Below are 20,817 nucleotides of genomic sequence, written 5' to 3' on the forward strand. Positions count from 1 at the left end.
TATGTTTAGAATCACTGATGATCTAGGAAAAAGTGTTTCATTGGCCTCATAGCATAATTACCTTAGTTAACTCTCATAAAATCGATTTTTAATTTTTTCTCTGTCTCTGTATAAATTCTCACTCACCCAGGTGATGGTCATCTGCAAAAGTTAAATTGAGCCTAACAATTTTAACATTACTATTGAACTTGGTCTGCTTTACATATTTTTCCACTTTCATTTTTTTCAAGTCATAATACAGAAGTAATTCATTTGCTAATTGCCTTTTTGATGATGAAACAGAGAAGACTCACATTGACTCATGAACATGGCTTGTAAGCAGTATGGCTCAAACAGGTCGACTTGACTTGCAACATAACAGAGCCTTAAAATGTTTTCTGTGACTTTTAGAACGTTACACACACACACACACACACACACACACACACACACACACACACACACACACACACACACACACACACACACACACACACACGTCTCTATTTCAACCTCCAGTTCACACGGTGAGAATCTCCAAAACTGACAATGGTTACCATGAGTCCAGATGGTGTGCCTGGAAGCCCAGTTGACAAGCTTGTGTTCCCCTGCGTGTGTGTGTGTGTGACAGGGGAGTGTGCATGGGTGGGAACGGGAGAGGGGGGTGGTCCACTCAATATCTCTGCTGAATAGGGCACACTTCCTTTGTGCAGGCGGTCTGTGTGTCATTAACGCTGTAGTGTGGGAAGCTCGGGAGCACCTCATCTCCCACGTTCAGCACAACGCAGGGGAAAAGAAGCGTGTGACCGAGACGTGGCCAGCTGCAGCTTGAGCGTGCGTGCGTGTGTGTGCGCGCGCGTGTGCGCGTGTGCCTCTGCATCTATATCAGGAAACTTTTTAGGGTGCAACTTATTGAGAAATTTCTCTTGTAATCATAGGGCCAATTAAACAGAACTGCCACATGTACCACTAAATGCCATAAGAATGGAAAAATGAAAAAAAATAAGCACAATTATTTTAGAGAAACATTTTTAAATGTTAAGAAGAGAATTAAGTCATATTTATTTGTATTTTTTAAAAATTTCAATAGTTACAAGAACTTAAAAGTATTTGGTATGGATAAAAAAAAAAGACATAATCTTATGAAATTAAGACCCCATCTTTATTTCTATTTTCTTAAAATTAATTGGTGAGTTTTATTTAAAAAAGATGCCTACCTTCACTAAAAGAAGAGGACTATATTCTTAAACAAACAGACCTTGTTCCAAAAACAAAAGGACAAACAAACAAACAAACAAACAAACAAACAAACAAACAAACAAAAGCCTATGTCAGATTTGTGTGATGATACATCACAATCATACCATAGATTCACTGCCAGCCATTTTAAAGTACTTGACATTTTCAGAGATAGACAAAGGGACAGACAGAATGGTGGCAGACAGTCAATTTGACAGTGGATACAAATACGTACATGAAAGCGACAGGCAGTATTGCAGGATGTGTGATGCATAAAACAGAAGTGTGTCAGGCTGTGGGAACACTGGACCAGACGGGAGTGCGTTGGATGTGTGAACTTGTGCTGGGAGCGTGTGGACACTTTGTGTGTTTACACATTGACGTCTACTGTGAAGCACACACGCTTTAAAGGGATCCACAAACACATTTGAGTCAGTGTGCACGGATATACATTCCTGTTCCACTTTGCCCTTGAGGATTAACAATGACTAAAAAATAATACATGAAATAAAAACAAGGAGTGTTTAGGAGTGTTTAGCAAGTTAAAAAAAAAAAGATAATGCAGAAAAGGAGTCATGATAAAATGTAATGATATATTGTAATGATATATTGAGAAAACCAACAAAGTCAAACAATTATACTATTGGCCATTTTCTAGTATTCATAACCAATCCAAGTCTTGAGTCTTTAACTGTCAGATCCAAGTCAAGTTTGATGCATCACAAAAGTAGCCCTTTTTAAAACCTTCATTTGAAACATGGATTTTTATTATAACTGTACTTTGCAAAAAAGAGAAAAGCCAATTTCAGGGTGCAGCGGGGTGCTACTTTATGTTTAAAGTGTGAGAACCTCAGCCGTATACCACTTATCTGTTAGGAGCAGATTTTTTTGTTGGGAGGGAGGGGGGGCGCCACGTGTGCACACTGTCAGATTCACTTTGTGTGTGATTACATCACGGGAGTGCGGCGTGCTTCCCTCGGAGGGTCACCACTTTCCCATATCAACACAAGCAGTGGGTCAGAAACGCCCATGTCCCCCCTCCCTCCTCCTCCAGCTCTTTTCTCTCCCAGTCTATCCCTCCACCTGCTCCCCGGAGACACGCTCCATTGTCCCTGGGGCCATAAACACTTCATTGAGCATGTGGCGGCCCTGCGTTCTTCTGAGCCCTTCCCGGCCTTCCCATTGGTCCGAGGAGTGTGAGAACCTCCGCTGAGCCCGAGACTCACACATTCATATGGAGATCAACGTGTATAAATACAGGGAGGAGGACACAGAAGAAGTCAGCTCACACTCAGAGAACGAGCAAATCTGCAAGCATGGCTCCTGCTGTTTATGGACCGAGTCACTTCTCCAAGGAGACTTCAGCTCACAAGGTAAACCTGGTGTCTATCTTGATACAAATCACTTGTTGCAAATGTCTACATCAAAACCAGTGGACTTAATATTTATGCTTTCTTGTTTTCAGCTGAGAAAGCCACTGGTGGAGAAGCTACGGCGAGACCGCATCAACACCAGCATCGAGGAACTCAAGTCCCTGCTGGGGCCCGAGTTCCTCCGACAGCAGCCCGACTCCAAGCAGGAGAAAGCCGACATCCTGGAGATGGCCGTGTGCTACCTGAGGAGCTGGCAGCAGCAACGGCGGTCATCCCTCTCCCCCGCTTCCTCCTCCTCCAACGGCTACGCGCACTGCGTTCACCAGGCCGTCAGTTTCCTGTCCCACTGCAAAATCCAGAGCCCCGCCCAGAGGCGGCTGCTGGGACACTTCCAGGACCTGCAGGTGTCGGACGGGAATTACAGGGGAGCTCAAAGCGCCCTGTCACCCCCGGCCTCACCCATCAGCTCCGGTAAAGGTGGCGGCCCGTCCGGTCCGGCCCTGTGGAGGCCCTGGTAGACACCGAAGGAGGACTGCAAACTATCTAGACTCTGTGAAGTCGAGTTCTTTTGGGTCACCGTGTGGTCAAATGGCCGCCGTGTGCCGGCAGGTATTCCTTTGGGAGGATTTGATGAGGTTCAGGTTTTACTGAACGATATGTGTGGTTACCATGTGACCTGGTTATTGACTGTGATAAGACACCCAAGTTGGGTTCCGATTCATCCGAGAATTGTCTTTGATACCGTGTATCGCTTAAGTGTCTTATAATCGATCCTATGGATTGATTTGCGCTGTAAATCCTGTTTTGATTGAACACCGTGTGTATCCTTATGTTTGACTCCACATTTTGGTGGGAATGTCAATTGTATTGTTCAAAATGGATGTCATGTTCTACTTTAAATGCCTTTTGGAAAGGAATGATGTGTGCTTCCCTGAGAAGAAAATAAAAAAAAAAGCTTCAGATGAAGTTTTGCAAATCTTACATAGTTTTCATGTGTTTATTCCAAGGTGTCATGCTTTTGTTGCATAATTTGGGAACACTAGTAAATATAGCAAAGCAGATCTCAGCTAATTATGTCATCATGCTTGAAATGAACGTTTCCAAACTTTTATTGAGCCAGGGTACTTATTTGATATGCAAATAAAATCCAACCACACAATGTAAATAATAAATGTCCTAAAATGTACTGAAATTATGACAATTTTGACAATCTCAATTTACAAATTCAGTGGGAGATCTGAGACTGTTAAATTGAACGCAAAACAATTATTCTGCTAAAATACAACAGGTGCATTATTTCTCATGCGTATATCATAATTTTCAGACAAGGCGAAATTGCATAATTTCCCTTGGTGCACCTGAAGCTCCCTGCAATAGAGAGTTGGCATTGCTGCAGTATAAAAAATTTCAAATTATACTTAAAATACCTAAACCCAGTTGTAATGTGGTGGGTCAAATAGAGCCCATTTTCTATAAGTCTCATCCTTGTCAGGGTTACAGGCGAAGGCTTAAAATATCTTCCTAAGGAAGCAAGAAGGGCTTAAAGTGGATCATTAACTTGAGTTAATGTGAACTCCTTCTATTACGCAGTCAAGTGTTGATCATCATTTTTTCCTATACAAAGCCCCCTTTCCTAAATGATGCAACTGTGAATGAGTTACACCCTCGTACTTGATTTCTCTGCAGGTGTCCTCTGCCACTAAGCTCGTGTTCTCATGCGAGTTTCATCTGGTTGGTGCACATTTGGTGACCCCCCCCGTCCCCCTCGTCCCCTCCCTTGTGTGCCACTTGTGCTGAGAAGGTCGAGGCGTGCTGTCTCGTGCTTGAATTATGTGTCAAGTGCTTCTAAAGACTTTCCCAACTATTTGTGTGTGTCTATGTGTGTATGTGTGTGTGTATACAACTTGTGTGTGGAATGTAGCATTCCTACCCTGGGACTTTCTCAGGGTCTAGTTGGCCGAGCCAGATGGCCCCGCGGGCCTGAGCCGCTGCCCCACCCGTATCCCCACCGCCCACCTCCAACAAGAGATCAAACACCGTAGCTAATGTGATGTGTAACAAGACACACTTCTATTGTTCCTGCCCAGGGCCTCGTTGAATGGCCGCGGACTGTGGGAAACCACAGAGAGCACACTCACAGAGGGTCGGCTTGACGGGAAGACGCTCTGCCCCGCCGACCAGCCGCACTTTATGGCAGGAATTCCGAAGCTACGAGTGGGAGGGGGGGTCTGGTCTTCACACACACTTGTGGCAAAAAGAGACACATAGACAGACAGACAGATGAGATGAGATGAGCTTGGACGGATAGATAACAGAATGAGATGGAGAAATGGATCAATAATAGGTGATGAATGAATTTATTGATGAATTAGAAAAAAAGATAGATTAATGGATAGACAGAGAGCGCAATGGATGATGGTCAATAGTTTGGGGGTCATCGCAGTCAAGACAGTTGGCTTGATGCAGATGGTGCAGAGGTTATGTGTGTGTGTGCGTGCGTGTGCGCTTCGACCCTCCAACCACAAAAGATCAATTAACATTCCCAGTGGAGCAGGGAGGAGCGTCGTAGGGCTTTTGTAGTGCACTGAGCCTGATGTTGGGAACTGGTGGGAAAGTGGGCGCACAGGCCTACTCACACCATAAGCTCACATCTGGGGGGCCGACCGACTCCTTTACCCCAGGACTGCACGACTCCCTAACAATGCCATTAAGTTGACACTAATCTGACACATCACTTGTTGCCACATGGCAAAGTGTGCCGCCAATGTTTAAGTGCTGCAAATATTAGAATCAATCATAAGGTCCAGACATTTTAATATCCAATACCCGCCCCCCCCAGCATGCAAATACACTCCTTGGCGACTAACTACATTAGGTAACTACATTATTTAATTTGACATCGTCATAATTCCTGTCACTCATTGCATTAATTGAGCTGACATCCCAAAACCCAAAATATTCATTTGTCCATCCGTTCATCTGTCCGCCTACCTACCCATAGATCTGTGCGCCCTAATTTTTCACGACGATCGCATCCCTTTATTTTAAAACAGAGTACGCCAGCTGTTGTACGTGTCCACTGTTTGTGTATGTGTGCCACACTTGCACTTTATATTGTTTTACTGCAGCAACATTTGGTCTTTGAATTGCAGCGGAGGCAGGCCTCTTTGAAGTTCTTCCATCTAATTTGGAAGTGTCCAATCATGTATTTTCACGATAAATGTGCAATGATGAGTTACTGTGCTCTGCTTTATCACTCGTAGCTTATCTTGGGAAACATGCCCGCCACAGATACATGACCTCTGGGTTATTGATGCCTCTTCTATTGTTGTATTGAGAGTCCCACTGGTCAGAGTGTGGGAACCCTAGCCCGGCTTGAGCCACATGCCTTTGTTATGCTAATGTAAACCTATAAAAAGAGGACCAACCCGTGCACAGATACCAGAGCGAACGAAACTGTCAGAGAAGAAGCTTCTCTTCTACACCTGCATAAGACATGGCACCTTCCTCCTCCAACTTCTCCTTCATACAACACGCTGGGATCTCAGACAGGGACAACATAAAAGTAAGTTTTTCCTCAAGCACGTCACTGAACAGAAGGACAATGTGTCATGATTGAGTATAGGTGTCAGGCTCAAGCCACATTATTTGATGTGGCTTGCTGCAGAAAATCATGGTTCTTGTTCAAATTTGAGGAAAAAATTAGTCATTGTCTTCATTTTTAATATTGTGGTGATTTTGCACGCATTTGTGAACAAAACAATTTTAAAATCAATAGAAGAACCACCTTGACTTCTCATTTCAAATCTAGGAGTCTGTGAGTTTGCTGTTTGTGTATTTCTATTATCTGGTACATTTCTATCAGAGGTGTCAGTGTCATCTATGGATTTCCTCAGAATGCCTTTGACGATGTAAAGATTTTGTAAATGTAAAATTCCCTCAATATTGATCACAGATTGAATGAACAATGCTTGCGATATCTGCAAAGACAAATGTCAATTTTGCAAGACGCATGAAGTAGATTCATACAGTGGAGCTTTAATTTGCTTTAGCGACCAAGCTGACCTCTGCATCTCCTCTCTTCCCCTCTTCAGTTGAGAAAGCCCGTCGTGGAGAAAATGCGTCGAGATCGCATCAACAGCTGCATCGAGCAGCTCAAGCTAATCCTGGAGAAAGAGTTCCACAAGCAAGAACCCAACTCCAAGCTGGAGAAGGCCGACATCCTGGAGATGACCGTCAGCTTCCTCAGGCAGCAGCTGCAGCCCGCTGCCAGCACGGTCGTCGGCGGCGGCAACTACAGCCGGGGTTACTCTCACTGCTGGAGGGACTCGTTGCACTTCCTCTCGGCGGGCCCCGGCAGCACGGTGATGGTCCAGAGGGACCGTGGCTCCTCTCCAGTGTGCTCGCCCAGCAGGGGCACCAGGCTGCAGGAGAGCCATGGCGGCGCCGTGTGGAGGCCCTGGTAGAAGACCTGGACCCCTTCCTCACTATATCTTCAGTCCTGCTCCTTCCTCAACGTCTCATCATATTGATGGGGACAAAAAAGCCACAGCCCTCACTTATCTTGAAAACTTATACTTTGACTGTGATTCACCATTCAACCTTTTTTTCTCTGGTTTTGCGTGATGATGGTTTTGTTGACTCGTTTACTCCAGTGGAGTTTGATATCTTGACCGATTGTAACAGTGTATCTCTGCCATATTGCGTCGTACTGACAGCCCGTGTTGAGAATATTTCTCTTTTATCGTTGGATGCCAAATTGTGTCATGATGAGTGATGTGACCTCTGTGGCTGTGTGTGTGTGTGTGTGAACGTGTTACTCTTTTTGCAATGACATTGATGCTCTAAAAACTCATTTTTGTACGACAATTACCAATAAAAATGAAACAATCATGAAAACAATGATGTTGCTCTATCGCCGACATTTTACTCTAATTTTTCAGCGGTGCTGCGTCTCCAGCCGGCTTCTTTCACTCTGTGTGGAGGAGGTGTGGCACTCCAGGCAAAAAGTCCAGGCATAAGATTGGACTGTTGATTTTTAAAAAAATCTTTAAAAAAAACCTCTACGAAGCATTCCTTTTTTTAATACAATCAGAAATAAGACTGAAGTATTATGTTTGCTAGTGGTGGGCTGATTGATCCATATATCAATAATTTTGCTACAGGTACCGATATTGATCAATGGTAGTTCAGATTTAGCGTTTTTATGAAGATTTAAACTTAATTATTAAAAGTGTCCGTATCTGTGATTCTAGCCCGGTTGGTATTGGATCAAAGCTGAATCACACGCTGCCAATTATTCCAAAAAAATAACACATATTTTACACACACAATTTTTCTTTTAAAATATTTTATTTACCTCATCAACAAATGTTCATTCAAAAAATCAAATATGGCTCACCTGACAAATATAGTCAGGTCAATAAAACATTTTTGTTGTCATGATAGGGTGTTGTGAGAAGATTTATGATAGGAAAATGATTTTATTCCATTTTGAAGTGAGGCTAAAGTATACTGTATCAGTACTTTGACAAACTGAGATCCAGGCGTGGTGCATTAACGACAAGAATTGAGAAGCAATGGACCATCTTTGTGTTTCTTTTGGATGCGCTCAGTGTGGACTTTATCATTCGATCGTGCCAGTGTGACTGCACAAAGGCGATTCCCTAGAGTGGCAGACACATCAATAACTCCAAGGTGGGGTGGATAAACACAGTGCTGACCAGACCAGATAACGGATCTCAATTAGAGGGAGAATGATGGGCTGTCAGCACACTGCTCTTATCTCCTATCCCATTCCCAGTCAGAAGATCCCAGTGCGAGTCTGGGAGCAATTAATGACTGGCTTGGATGCATGTAAAAGGCCTCCAGGGAAAAGTCCTGGCTGGATAATTGAAATGATATGAATGAAGCACCGTGATTGGTTGGTAACCAGCCCCACTGCGTACCCCGCTTCTGACCCCAAGAAGGACAAGTGCTATAGAAAATAAATGATTGGATGATTGGAAAAATTTGAAGATTGCCTCATAATAGTTTCAAATGGCCAGTTTCAAATCCTAATGTTACATGCTCCTATTCAAATTGCTCCATAAAAATAAAAAAGCTGGAAAAGTCAAGGTCCGGTAGTCAATGTGGACTAGATTGGCCCCCAATAAAAGTGGCGCCTGTTGATCAGTGGCACACTTTGCCTGTTGACCGAGCACATGAAGTCGTGAGTACGACGCAGACTGTGGGAAAGCCCTACTCGGACTCTACTCACACGTCTACTCATCAATGGGGCTGACCTCCCAGCCACAAAAGACCTTTTCATCTCCCCTCACAAACAGAGGCTAACTGCACTGTGAATGTGTATGTGTGCGTGCGTGCGTGGGACAGACAGAGCCAGAGAGAATGAAGACAGGCCAATTGTGCCTTTATTCAAAGTGTTAAATGATCTCTTCCAAAAGATGTTGCTGTGTTTTTGCATCCTCTACCAATCAAAATAGAAACGGGCTTGTTTTGATTGACTCTGCTAAGAAAGAATCATTCTAAAAAAAAAAGAATTGTGAAGTGGTATACACTTATTTAAGATGTTGATAATACAGTGATATCTTGACATACAAGTTTGATTCAAAAGAAATTCATCCGTTTTTGTCACAGTATTTAATTCGGACATGGTGCTGCTTTTTCTGGTGTAATAGTTGGGATATTTTGCAGAGGATAAAGAATGTTTTTTTCTGGTCTTATTGTTATATTTTCGGTTTACTTGTTTTGTTCCACATGATGGGTCATATTTTTTGGGTTGCAGTGAGTAAAACGGGCGAGTCGCAGATTGTACGATGGTCGACTTTAGTTTCGTTCAGCCACTTGGCTCACTTTGCTGCAGGCCTCGGGGTGCGTTGAAGACTCTAAATTGTGCACACAATAAAGGTAAAAATTAAAAAGGCATTTTCACTATCAAATATATACGACGCTAGTTTTGATTAGTCGGCATAAGGGAAAAAAACCTAAAAGCTTGAAAATAAAACAACATAGTTTCCCTCTTGTATTAACTGGAGTAGAGTTCGTACTGAGAAAAACAACGTGACTATTCAAATTCTATTTACCAGTTACTTCTTGCTCATGGTGTACATCTGAATGCAGTTCTGGAAATGAGCGGTGGTGTTCATTTGCGGCCTCAGTACGATGATGTAGAGTTTGGGCAGGAAGTAGCCCCAAAGGACGGCCAGAACACTGAAGAGAATGGCAAAGACGTGCGCGGCCATGGTGAAGGGCCCTCTGACGACAAGGTAGACGGTGAAGAAGCTGATCCAGGAGGCGAGGTAGACCATGAGGCTGAAGGTGACGCACTTGGCCTCGTTGTAGTTGGCCGGCAGGTCTTTGCCCATGTAGCTGAAGGAGAAGCAGACTACGCTGAGGAACGACATGTACCCCAGCTCTACGCCTGTGCCGAACGACACGGTATTGCTGCACTCCAGGACAATCCTGTCCTTGTAGAAGTCCACATCTTGGGACGGTTCCGGTGGGTCAAGAGCCACGCGGGCCACAGATATGAGCAGAGCAATGGCCGAGATGATGACAATGGTCACCTCAGGCCCTTGTTTTTTGGCCCACTTGTCATAGGCCGGCGGAAGCTTGGAGGCCAGCTTGAAAATGCAGACCACCTGCAGGGAACGCACGGTGATGCAGGCAAGACACACGCTGAAGCTGAACGTGAAAAGCGGCTGCTTGAGGATGCAGGACATGCGGGACGGGGGGCCAAAATGGCACAGAGAGCTCAAGGCGGCGGCGGTCAGGGCGGCCAGCATCACCAGACAAATGCGCCCTCCGGCGGACTTAGCCACGGGAGTGCGGAGGTGCAACAGGAGGATGGCTGCCGAGCTGGAGGTCAGAAGGAGGCAGCAGACCAGGAAGAAGAGCAGCGCTACGGCCAGGGGGGCGTCCCAGGCCAGAAGCAGAACCCTCCGATCCAGACATTGCTCGCTGCTAGCAGGAGCCCACTGGTCACGTGAACACGGTTGGCAAATAATGGATTCTGGGAAAAGCAACTTTAACATCAGGAAGGATTTATTTGAAACACTCTCCCGCCTCACATTATAAATCTGGAGTCCGCCTCTTATTCGAAATCTTTAAACAGCCATATTTGTGATAATTTATTTGTTTAACACTACTTTTGTCTTGTATGAAATTCTTTTTTCTTTGATATCTATCCATCAATCTATCATATAATGCTCATTAGTATTACAAGTTAGGCTATTCCGCTTGACTTTGACACCCTGGACAGGGTGCCAGCTAATCACAGGGCAACATTAACTGTAGACAAGCAACCATTCAAACTATAAATCCAAGCTAAAGACAACTGAGTTTTTAATCAACTTAATTTTCATGTTTTTGGAATGTGGAAGGCAACCGTAGAACATGCATCATTTCCTGCAGCACAACTGGTAATCTCTCTCAGCGACAAAAAAAAAAAAAATCATTTATAGTGTTGGTATATTATTTCTTTCCATCCATTTGATATGTTACAACCAGTTAAGAGTGAAAGTTAAAAGAATGAATTTCGTCATTATAAAAAGTGACTATTTTGAATAATTTTTTCTCATCTACTACCACATCTGTTCCATCTGTTGGTTTTCCAATTCATGTCCATTAAGCACAAAGTTTAGAAGTTAGGTAGGTTGTTGTCATTTTATTAGTGTTTGGCGCAACCCGGTGGTCAAGCAAAAAATAGCAGTACTGCTAAGTTTTGGGTTGTACACCTTTTTGTCCTGTGTTTGATAACTATTCCTATTAAAAGAACAATAATAATGATAATAATGATAATAATAATAAAAACAATGGGGGAAAGGCTATTCTTTTATGTACCACTTATGTTGAGGAAGGTGCCAAATGGACAGGCTTGGCAGTCGAAGCAACAGGCGTGTTGACCTCTCATCACCTTCCTGTGGCCTTTCGGACAAGGCGGAGAGCAGATGGACGAGGGCACCTGGAGACAAGAAACAGGAGGCAGAAAGACGGTCTTACCTCTCCAGTTATTTCTACGGATCAGAGTGACCCATTTGAAAATTTAAATTAATATTTTCCGCCGACCCAATTCCCCCAGTGACAAAAAAATATGAAGGGTAAATCTTACTGATACGGATGTCGCCCCAGTGCTGTGCCACTCGATGGCTGCTTCATCAAGTGTTAGCTGGACGGGATCTGGTCTGAAGGAGCCCACCACCCGAAGGGACCACTTCGTTCTTCTCCAAATCCACGTCACTATATCATATCCGGTGGGAGGGTCTCCGTTTGCATCAAAGTGCACAGACGTGTTTTCCAGAGAGAATCCCGTGTCTTTGAGCATGGGCAGGAGCTGAGAGCAAACAGTGAGACCTAGTGAAACGAAGGCCGCGGCTATGTTCACACATTTTAATGATTTTCTTTGACTCAACGATGTAGCCTATTTTGTAAAAATATGTTCCAGACACAGTCCTTCATGTTGATCATAACAGAACTGACCTGCCAAGGATGTAGCTTCCTTTTTTGGCACAATCCAGAATCGCATTGAAGAGCTCGGTGGAGAGCATGGGCAACGGCATACACCGCTTTGTATACATTGAAGGAGGAGGTGATGTCATACTTCTCCAAAGTGAAGTTATTCCTGGCCAGGCTGAACATGTCGGCGCTCTGCAGACAGACACCGCTGGCGACGCCTGAATCCATCTGAGCGTCGCCGTGATGCAGCGAAGCCTCCACCACGCTCCTCTCAAAGGCGTTAAAGCCAGTTATGGCCGCGTCCTTGATGGCCACGCCGAGCACAGTTCCGACGGTGTGGATCCCGGCGATCCCGGAAACACGCGTGGCCGCTGACCAGTCCTCCGTGCCAATCCACACCTTACCTGTCACGTTGGCCTCGATAACAAAAGGGAAGAAGCCGCTGAGTTTGGACTTACTGGAGAAGAGCACAATGGTGTTGACCTTTGCTCTCAGTATGCCTTCCACCATGCTCTTCATCAAGTGGGCTGTCTCACTGCTGTAGGCCGGGATGATGCCCTGGTAGGCCACGCAGATGCCGTGGGCCGGGGCCAGCTGGGACAGGCTCTGCATGCCGTCCAGCCCGTAATCGTTGTCGCTGCCCAACAAAGCGATCCAGGTCCAGTTGAAACGAACCAACAGTTGAATTATTGCCTCCACCTGATTCTTGTCGCTGGGAATTGTGCGGAAAAACGATGGGTAGAGGACTTTGTTGCTCAACTTTTTGTTGGTTGCTTCATAGGAGATCTGCAGTCAAGACAATACATGTACCTGTATAAATATGTATTTATACAACTATATTCCACGATGTGAACACGAATAAAGCCTAAACATGGAACAATGTCATCTTTGGTAGCTCTTTAAAATTAAAGACTTTTTTTTATCCCAGTCTGCTACTGTAAGGTTTTGAGTCCATTCATTTTTTTTAGATGAGAGCAAGTCATTTTGGCAACTTTGACTTATGAGTAAAAACTTAAGATAATATGAGTGCATCTGACTGACTTACCATTTAGATATTTCATAAAATAAACACATTTTCATTTTTTTTAGGGTGGACTGGATTCATAACATTTTCATTCATTGGAATCAACATAACTTACTTGTGGTATGAGGAAGGCTCCCAGTAGAGCGGCAGGAGTAAAGGTTTTGCTGCTGCTGTCGGGCCCGATGACGGCCACGGTCATGTTGGCAAGGGTTGCTTCCGTGTTGGCAGCGGGGCCACGGTGCTGATCGGCCAGTATGTCCAGGGTGGCCAGCACACTGGCCGAAACAGAGCAAATGTCGTACACCTGGTAACCCAGTGAGATTCCTGGCAGGAGATGTTTGTCCGTCTTGTTGTTGATTTCTTCTATTGCAAATCGCATGGCTTGCATCATGTGGTAGCCATGCTTGTTGTGGGGGCCTCTATGAATTAACATCAAATAGATTAGAATAAAAATTAAAAACTTCGAGGGCCTGTGTGTGTGTGTGTGTGTGTGTGTGTGTGTGTGTGTGTGTGTGTGTGTGTGTGTGTGTGTGTGTGTGTGTGTACACTTATTTGACAGTGCTCAATTGTCAATTATTCCTTAGTTACGGAATATACTGAATTTTTAAAGTGTGTTTTTTTAATTTAATAAATATTAGTGATAGGAATAATAACTTTTGCAAAACATAGTTCTTGAGGCTCGGCTCCTCCTCAATTTATTGGTTATTTCAACCAATTTATGACCTAATTGATTACTAACTTTAATAAATATTTAATCAAATATACATTATTTACAATATGTTGCTTTATTTGGTCACATGTAGTGCTACAAACGATTTTTAAAAAGTGCATTACGTACATATTGTTGAAACAAACACAAAAAAATGCTGCATTGTTATGCCAACCCACTTGCAGTACAGAATACACACTCATGTCATGTATGTTCCTTAACAGCAAGTTCCCTCATTAGTTTTTTCTCTTTTTAATTGAAAAAAATTGAAGTACAGTACACATGCCCCATAGTTTTACTCGTTGTAAAATGCATCTGAACAGACAATGCTGTTGTTGCAGTAAACTCACTCATTACATGCACGCAGAGCAGGCAAACCAGCACTTGGGCCATTTGTGTCATGGAGAGGAAAGAGTCCAGCAATGGAAAAGTCTCCCTGAAGATATAGTCCTCCTCCCTGAGAGAAGTAGTCTAGTTCTGCATCAGCCATCTTCAGCATCAGGCAACATAAGACAAAATATGGAAGTGTCACACACATGTCAACACACGCAAAACTCAAACAAGTGCCACTCTGCTCATGAAAGTCAGGGTATGAAATGAGCTTTTTCAGGTTTGCATTTAAGGCCGCGGGATGAGAGGATCATTTTTGCATTGCTCTCGGGTGATGCATTTGCATGTCTAATTTGCTTGGTTGAGCCATACTGTTGCATAAATGCCTTAACCAGGAAAGGCCACTTAAATCATTGTTTTTGAAAATTTCACATTTATAGTTTTTACTTCTTCTGTCTAATGCTTGTGAAATAAATTGAATCTACATGAGTGTGAGCTTTGAATCGGTGTTTTAAATTATGTACAGTATATATAATGAAAATGACTGTTTGCAGATTTGTAATTTGCATTGTGGCTGATATTTGAAGCTTTTTTTTTTTTTTCAGATATGCCTGTTCGATTGACAAAATTTGACTCTCATCTCCATCCAAGCCACAATTATTATGTTTCAGCAGCAATAAGGTGTATTTTGTCAACCACAGCGTCAAGGATGCAAATGAACACGCAAATGTTTTGTAATGACAACACTTTATGGAAACTATTTGCAATAATGGCAATTTTGAAAACAACTTTCTGGCTTCACTGATACTATAAAACCTATGACCAGATAGAATTATGGAGTTTAGGTTATTTTAAGTAGTGAATAAAACTAATGCAAATATGAATGAATGCATAAGATAATATCGAAAAATAGACGCTCGACTGCAGGTGACGTCACTGTCCCGCGACGCACATGTCGAGGTGAAAGTGCGAGCTGCCATTTTTTTTGATAATTCTTCCTGATTAGTTCATCTAAAGGGAACGATCTACCAACCACTCCACTTTGACGGTTACCGATTTATTAATCTTGCTGTTGTGCCGAACAGGTATTCGCTTCTGAATTACATAAGTTCTGGCATTTGAACCAGCCTAAAGCTTAGGCTCGCACGTAGCATGCGAATGGCTACTTAGCTGTTGCTAGCTAAGTGTTAGCTGTACCTGTAAACAAACACTTGAGCAAACTGCATCTCGAGAGCCAACTCAAAAGCTGCACGTTTGTAGTTTCTGCACATTATTCCCGTAGGTTAGTGGCTAATGAAACATTAAAACAGTGATTTGCTTGAGTAGGTAGCAAAGAACGCTCTTTTTTTTGGTTGCTGTTTTAATCTTGCGTGTAGTTGCGTGAAGTGCAACTTTAGTTTTGATGACCGTGATCCGAGTGGTTTCCCCCCCACTATCTTGAAGCTCCGTCAATTTAGAGCGCATTCTTGGTGAGTTTGCCCCGAAGGAGACGCACACCAGTACACGGACATGTCGTCGTTTTCCGAGGCGGCCCTGGAGAAGAAACTGTCGGAGCTGAGCAGCTCGCAGCAGAGCGTCCAGACTTTGTCCCTTTGGATCATCCACCACCGCAAACACTCGGGCCTCATTGTCAAAGTGTGGCATAGAGAACTGAAGAAAGGTAAGGCTCGGATGTAGCAATCTAGTGAAACTATCATATCTTATTCGTGACTAGCCATCTGACCTAACCCATATGCCAGTACAATAATAAGTCTTTGAAATGTGTCTCATGCTGCTCTGCCAATTACAATGTGGGTAATAAGAAGTAGGGACCCATTTTGAAAAAACATCCCCCCCCCCCTCGCATCCTCCTATTCAATATTGTTGATTGTATTTTAATATGCAATGTTTTAGTCTACTGTATTATTATTATTATTATTATTATTCTCATGATATACTACCCAAGCAAAAGTCTGTCTCCATTACATTAAGCAACATCATATTTATTGTGCAAAAATATTTTGGTCTTAATGTTTAGGCTTATGCTAATATGAAGGCAAATTAACCTGATTCAACACTTAGTTGTCTTTTAAGCATGACAATGTAACAAAATTCCACCAAACAAGTTTGGTGCAAACAGTGAAAAAGACAAGTCAATGCACCTTATCAAAGTCAAAGTCCGCTTTATTGTCAATTTCTTCTGTTTGAGCCATTTAATGATCATTGTTGAAATAACCTACACGTCAAAACAGCTTTCAGTACCTCACTGCAAACTCAAAAAGGGCATTGTTAGAATAAGAATATTGTGTTGATAAAAACACCATGTTTTTGTTGTAGTTGGTGATTATGACTAATAGCTTTACTAATTTTACTGTGAACTGATGGGAATTTATTATTTCGATAATTGAACTCATATACAATAGTCTTCTGAATGTTCAATGCACTGAACATATATTCACCTTTTTAATTTTTTGGTGTGCTTTCTGAACTGCTCCAAGATCCTCTGTCTTAATAGCGAGGTAGTACAGTAAACCACAAAATTTGTTCACGTAATACGCCCTGACAAGCTTTGTCTTCGAGAGGAGCTAAATTTAGTCTGAATTGTTAGTGGAAGTTAAGGAGAGTACTCGCCATGTTCATTTCTTTTTTTTTATTTTTTATTTTTTTTAAATCAAATCATCTGTAAGCCATTTGTTTTTAAGGATGTTGTTGTAACATGACAGTGGTGTGCCAGGAACGTTTTCTTCTAAAATAAAGTTGTAACAATGTTGTTATCACATTCAAATTGTATTTTGTTGTCCTGCAGCTAAAAAAAGCAGGAAGCTGACGTTCCTCTATCTGGCCAATGATGTCATCCAAAACAGCAAGAAGAAAGGACCCGAATTCACGAAAGACTTTGAGTCCGTCCTCATTGATGCCTGCTCTCATGTTGCCAGGTGTGTGGGGTAAATAAAGAATTTTTTTTTTTACATTTAAATGTATACCATGATGTGTTTTTGTATGTTTGTAAAGGTGTAAAAAAACTACACCCTGGAGCTAAAACCCTGTGACCACTATCAATCAGAATGGCATTGTCACCTACTGTAGTGGTTATGCAACACTTTATCCTTGTATGACGAGAAAAAAAAAGCATTTCCCTGTGTTCCCATGCCCCCCTCCCAAATGTGTTCATGCCCCTTGAATTGTATTTGGCTGAAGAAGATTCAGACCTTTAATACATGTGGCATAAGCCAAGAATGACTTCAAGACAAAGTGGGACAGCGTTTCATGCTATGTGCACGTTGAGCACTTGTCTCTTTTTTGTGTTTGTTGTTCCACTGAACTCCACTGTCCTCTTGCAGTGAAGTTGATGAGAGCTGCAAAAAGCATATGGAGCGACTCCTGAACATATGGAAGGAGCGCAACCTCTACAGAAGTGACTTTATTCAGCAGCTCACCCTGGCCATAGAAGACTCCAACAGCCCTCAGCCTATAGGTGTGGTCAAATAATAATAACAAGAAAAATCGGAAATGTTCATCAACACAATGTGGAAACGCATTCATAAATTTGGTGCTGTTGTGGGTTAGGTGTGGGGGTCCCCCCCCCCCCCTCATTTACATTAAGCATTGTCAATAACTCTTCTGTGCTCTTGACAGTAGAGGAAAAGAAACCGGTGAAACGAAGCTACCAGAAGATCCAGCAAGAGGAAGAGGAGGATGAGGATGACGACTACAGAAGCATCAGCTCCCCTCGTAGCACGGACGCCTCCGCTAATCAACTGGTAAAGGAGGCAAATCTTCTCTTTGTGACCTTATAGGCTCGGCCAGTCAGAGTCATGTGCGGGTTCTTTGAAGTCGATGGGAAAGAGCACCCGTTTTGCTTGTCTACATGTATTCCACACTTTGACAACAGCGACGCGTGACAGCTTACAATAACGTAAATTTTAAAAGAAGACAGAAAGTAGTGCAGAAATCTTTATAGTGGTCATAATAACAAAAAATGTATGATATACAGTACTGTACAGATATGCCCATTTACTCTCTGTCCTGTGGTCTTGGTGGAGTCACTGTTTCCTGCTGTCTATTTGAATGTTATTGTAATGCATACTCAGACAGAGGAGTTGGTGAAAGCGCTGCAGGACTTGGAGAACGCCGCATCAGGTGATGCAGCTGTGCGACAGAAAATCGCCTCGCTGCCGCAGGAAGTCCAAGATGTCTCACTACTGGAAAAGATAACCGGTAAGCTGAATATTCCCGATTGCAAACTGGAAGACTTGTTTTCTGAGCGGGATACGTTCCAGACCCACTAGGTTTCTATCCAATGAAATATGTTGGTTTTTTTTTTTATTTAGTAGTAGTTCTGCCACATTTCAACTCATCCACTCAGTGCTTCTCAATTATTTTCTGTTATGCCCCCCCCCCCCCCAATTCTCCCCAGTGATTATAAATAGTACCATTTGTCTATAAAATGGTACAAAGTACAATTGTACAAAAGTACACCTTGGGGGGCATTTGAGAAGCCTTGATTTAGGGTAAGTTCACACTGCAGGCAAATGCGACCCAGATAACTTTTTTTTTTTGCCTGTATGCAACCTGTATCTGATTTTATTTACACACGCTGGACCACATTTACTTCCACCAAAACTACATTGAGAGTGAGGGTCACTTTGTGGATGCATTTGGTTAACACGAGGTCACATTTAATATGGAATGTTAACATCAATTCGGGTACTGAGAGCTTAAAGCCCATTTACCTTTTTTAAACACAGTTTAAAGGGATTTCAACACACACAAAATACAAGCATAGAAAATATTGTGACAAGCTGAAAGTCACAAAAATATATTGAACTTCATTCCCTAAAATCCAAATGACATAAGTAAGTAGTAAGACAGGCACGAGTATAAAGACAGACTGAACGAGATGCACGTCCCATATGTGCAGATAAGGAGGCAGCCGACAATCTGTCCAAGACAGTGGACGAAGCGTGTCTTCTGCTGGCCGAGTACAACGGCCGCCTGGCCGCGGAACTTGAGGACCGGAGGCAGTTGGCACGCATGCTGACTGACTACATCAGTAGCCAGAAGGAAGCGCTGGTTGAAAGGGAGAAGAAGTTAGAGGTAAGGCAAACTCCAAAATTCAATACATTTCAAAGAACATTGTTGTATCCGCTCGTAGGGAAATCGAGTTTTTCAAATCCCGTTGTTGTGTGCAGGAATACAAGCAGAAACTGGCCAGGGTGACCCAGGTGAGGAAGGAGCTCAAGTCCCACATCCAGAGTCTGCCCGACCTTTCCCTCCTACCTAACGTTACAGGCGGTCTGGCCCCGCTCCCCTCGGCCGGTGACCTCTTCTCCACCGATTGAGCGGCGGAGCTCAGAGCAGCTAGCCCCTTGTGTCCTCCCACACCCACCTACCAATACACACCCTCAGCATAACCATTGCAGGCTCTGTGTTGCTTGCTGCGGCCTGATGAGGTCAACAGGTACCAGAAGGACAAGAGACGGGTGGGACCATGGGATCGCAGTCGGGACAATAACTTTCGGGTTTTGTGAAATCACAGCATTCTGCAGAGAAAACAGAGACTCTGTCTGCCTGGATTTTCCCACTTAGTTTCCACGCCACCAGCTTGGAGTTAGTTTCTTCCCGTTTTGTTTTTAATCATTATTTTCTATTTGTATCATGGAAGTGAATAAGGAGGCCAGGTTTAGTAGACCGGAGATCCGGTCGTCGAGTGGCGTTCGTGGTGCTGTTACCTGGATTTCCATATGCTTAATTGGCCTTATTAGAGCTTGTGACTACACTGCTGTGAGAATGTACCATTGATCAGTTGGATTTGTTTTTCAATGGTCTCTCTTGTTTTCTTTGAAATCGTTTTGGTGTAGGTTAAAGAGCCAGTGCCTTTGTGGCGTTCAAAATCAGAATGGATTTACAAGTTGGCATTTTTCAGATTTTTCACAACAACCTGTGCTTCATTTTACTGTGTGCAGTAATTGGCAATTCAGACAAAAAACAAATGATGAGTGGCTTCTTTCAATTTATACTTGAATGTTGTTTATAGTTACAACTAATGCAATAAATAGGGAATGAAATCATGAAGTCCAAATGATTGACTGGAACAGATCTTTGCCAGCCATCCTCAATATCCAAGTATTGCCCATGCCCCAGTTGTGTATCCAGATGTCACAAAACAGCAACCGTGTGTTTAAGGTCAGCAAGAGTGAAGTTGCTTCTTTTGGTTTACGTGTAGCTCGTTTTCATTTTGACTTGTCTGCAATCAAAAAGAACTTTGAGATGTCAGAATGTCAGGAATATGTAGAGCTTTCACAGTGTTTGAGAAACCAAAGTGTGTGTGTGTGTGTGTGTATTTTATTTTTATTTTTTTAATGCAGTCACTGGTGGGCCTCCCAAACACATTATTGGCCTATCCTATCGTCATTTAAAAAGAGTGTGTGAAAATGTACAAATGCCCATGCAGCCACTGGAAGCCAGGAAGGACTTCAAAAAAACAACAGTATGTGTCACTGTAGTTTAGTTACGTCTATTCTTCCCCTCACGCTGTGCAGCCTGCATTTCTCTCTGCATAACCTTGTACAAGCTGGAGTCTACCTGTAGGGTAGTTTTATTTCTGTAATGAAAGTAATCAATGGATGCCAATAAAATGGAACCATTTGAACAAAAACCTCGAAGTTTCTTGAGCACAATAAAACCAAGATATATATATATATATACTTTCAAAAAAATTGACAATG

The 20,817-nt window shown here is 43.0% G+C and overlaps 4 protein-coding genes across 6 annotated transcripts; 3 read left to right on the forward strand and 1 right to left on the reverse strand.

The window, feature by feature from the left end:
- Nucleotides 1-2,516: 2,516 nt before the first annotated feature.
- On the forward strand, nucleotides 2,517-3,477 carry LOC147062094 (transcription factor HES-5-like). The gene is made up of 2 exons (XM_085919608.1): nucleotides 2,517-2,591; nucleotides 2,684-3,477. The coding sequence occupies exons 1-2, from the start codon at nucleotides 2,535-2,537 to the stop codon at nucleotides 3,107-3,109; spliced, it is 483 nt and encodes a 160-aa protein (XP_085775734.1). The 5' UTR covers nucleotides 2,517-2,534; the 3' UTR covers nucleotides 3,110-3,477.
- Nucleotides 3,478-6,042: 2,565 nt separating this feature from the next.
- her12 (hairy-related 12) lies at nucleotides 6,043-7,472 on the forward strand. The gene is made up of 2 exons (XM_085920213.1): nucleotides 6,043-6,156; nucleotides 6,686-7,472. The coding sequence occupies exons 1-2, from the start codon at nucleotides 6,088-6,090 to the stop codon at nucleotides 7,055-7,057; spliced, it is 441 nt and encodes a 146-aa protein (XP_085776339.1). The 5' UTR covers nucleotides 6,043-6,087; the 3' UTR covers nucleotides 7,058-7,472.
- Nucleotides 7,473-9,411: 1,939 nt separating this feature from the next.
- tas1r1 (taste receptor, type 1, member 1) lies at nucleotides 9,412-14,276 on the reverse strand. The gene is made up of 7 exons (XM_085919928.1): nucleotides 14,131-14,276; nucleotides 13,187-13,490; nucleotides 12,072-12,833; nucleotides 11,704-11,925; nucleotides 11,436-11,556; nucleotides 9,677-10,605; nucleotides 9,412-9,478 (listed from the first exon to the last, which is right to left on the reverse strand). Exons 1-6 carry the CDS (start codon nucleotides 14,268-14,270, stop codon nucleotides 9,680-9,682), a joined length of 2,475 nt encoding a protein of 824 aa, XP_085776054.1. The 5' UTR covers nucleotides 14,271-14,276; the 3' UTR covers nucleotides 9,412-9,478; nucleotides 9,677-9,679.
- Nucleotides 14,277-15,047: 771 nt separating this feature from the next.
- Nucleotides 15,048-20,735, forward strand: rprd1b (regulation of nuclear pre-mRNA domain containing 1B). Of its 3 annotated transcripts, XM_085924472.1 has the most exons (8): nucleotides 15,048-15,195; nucleotides 15,554-15,770; nucleotides 16,896-17,034; nucleotides 17,431-17,564; nucleotides 17,726-17,850; nucleotides 18,181-18,307; nucleotides 19,011-19,186; nucleotides 19,282-20,735. In XM_085924472.1, exons 2-8 carry the CDS (start codon nucleotides 15,620-15,622, stop codon nucleotides 19,429-19,431), a joined length of 1,002 nt encoding a protein of 333 aa, XP_085780598.1. In that variant the 5' UTR covers nucleotides 15,048-15,195; nucleotides 15,554-15,619; the 3' UTR covers nucleotides 19,432-20,735. The 3 variants fall into 3 exon arrangements, with proteins under 3 accessions (XP_085780598.1, XP_085780589.1, XP_085780606.1); XM_085924463.1 differs by having other exon boundaries at nucleotides 15,048-15,770; XM_085924480.1 differs by having other exon boundaries at nucleotides 15,048-15,770; nucleotides 16,896-17,025.
- Nucleotides 20,736-20,817: the final 82 nt, after the last annotated feature.

The sequence above is a fragment of the Syngnathus leptorhynchus genome, chromosome 1 (assembly GCF_054491065.1).
Source record: "Syngnathus leptorhynchus isolate UIUO chromosome 1, UIUO_Slep, whole genome shotgun sequence".
Classification (NCBI taxonomy): domain Eukaryota; kingdom Metazoa; phylum Chordata; class Actinopteri; order Syngnathiformes; family Syngnathidae; genus Syngnathus; species Syngnathus leptorhynchus.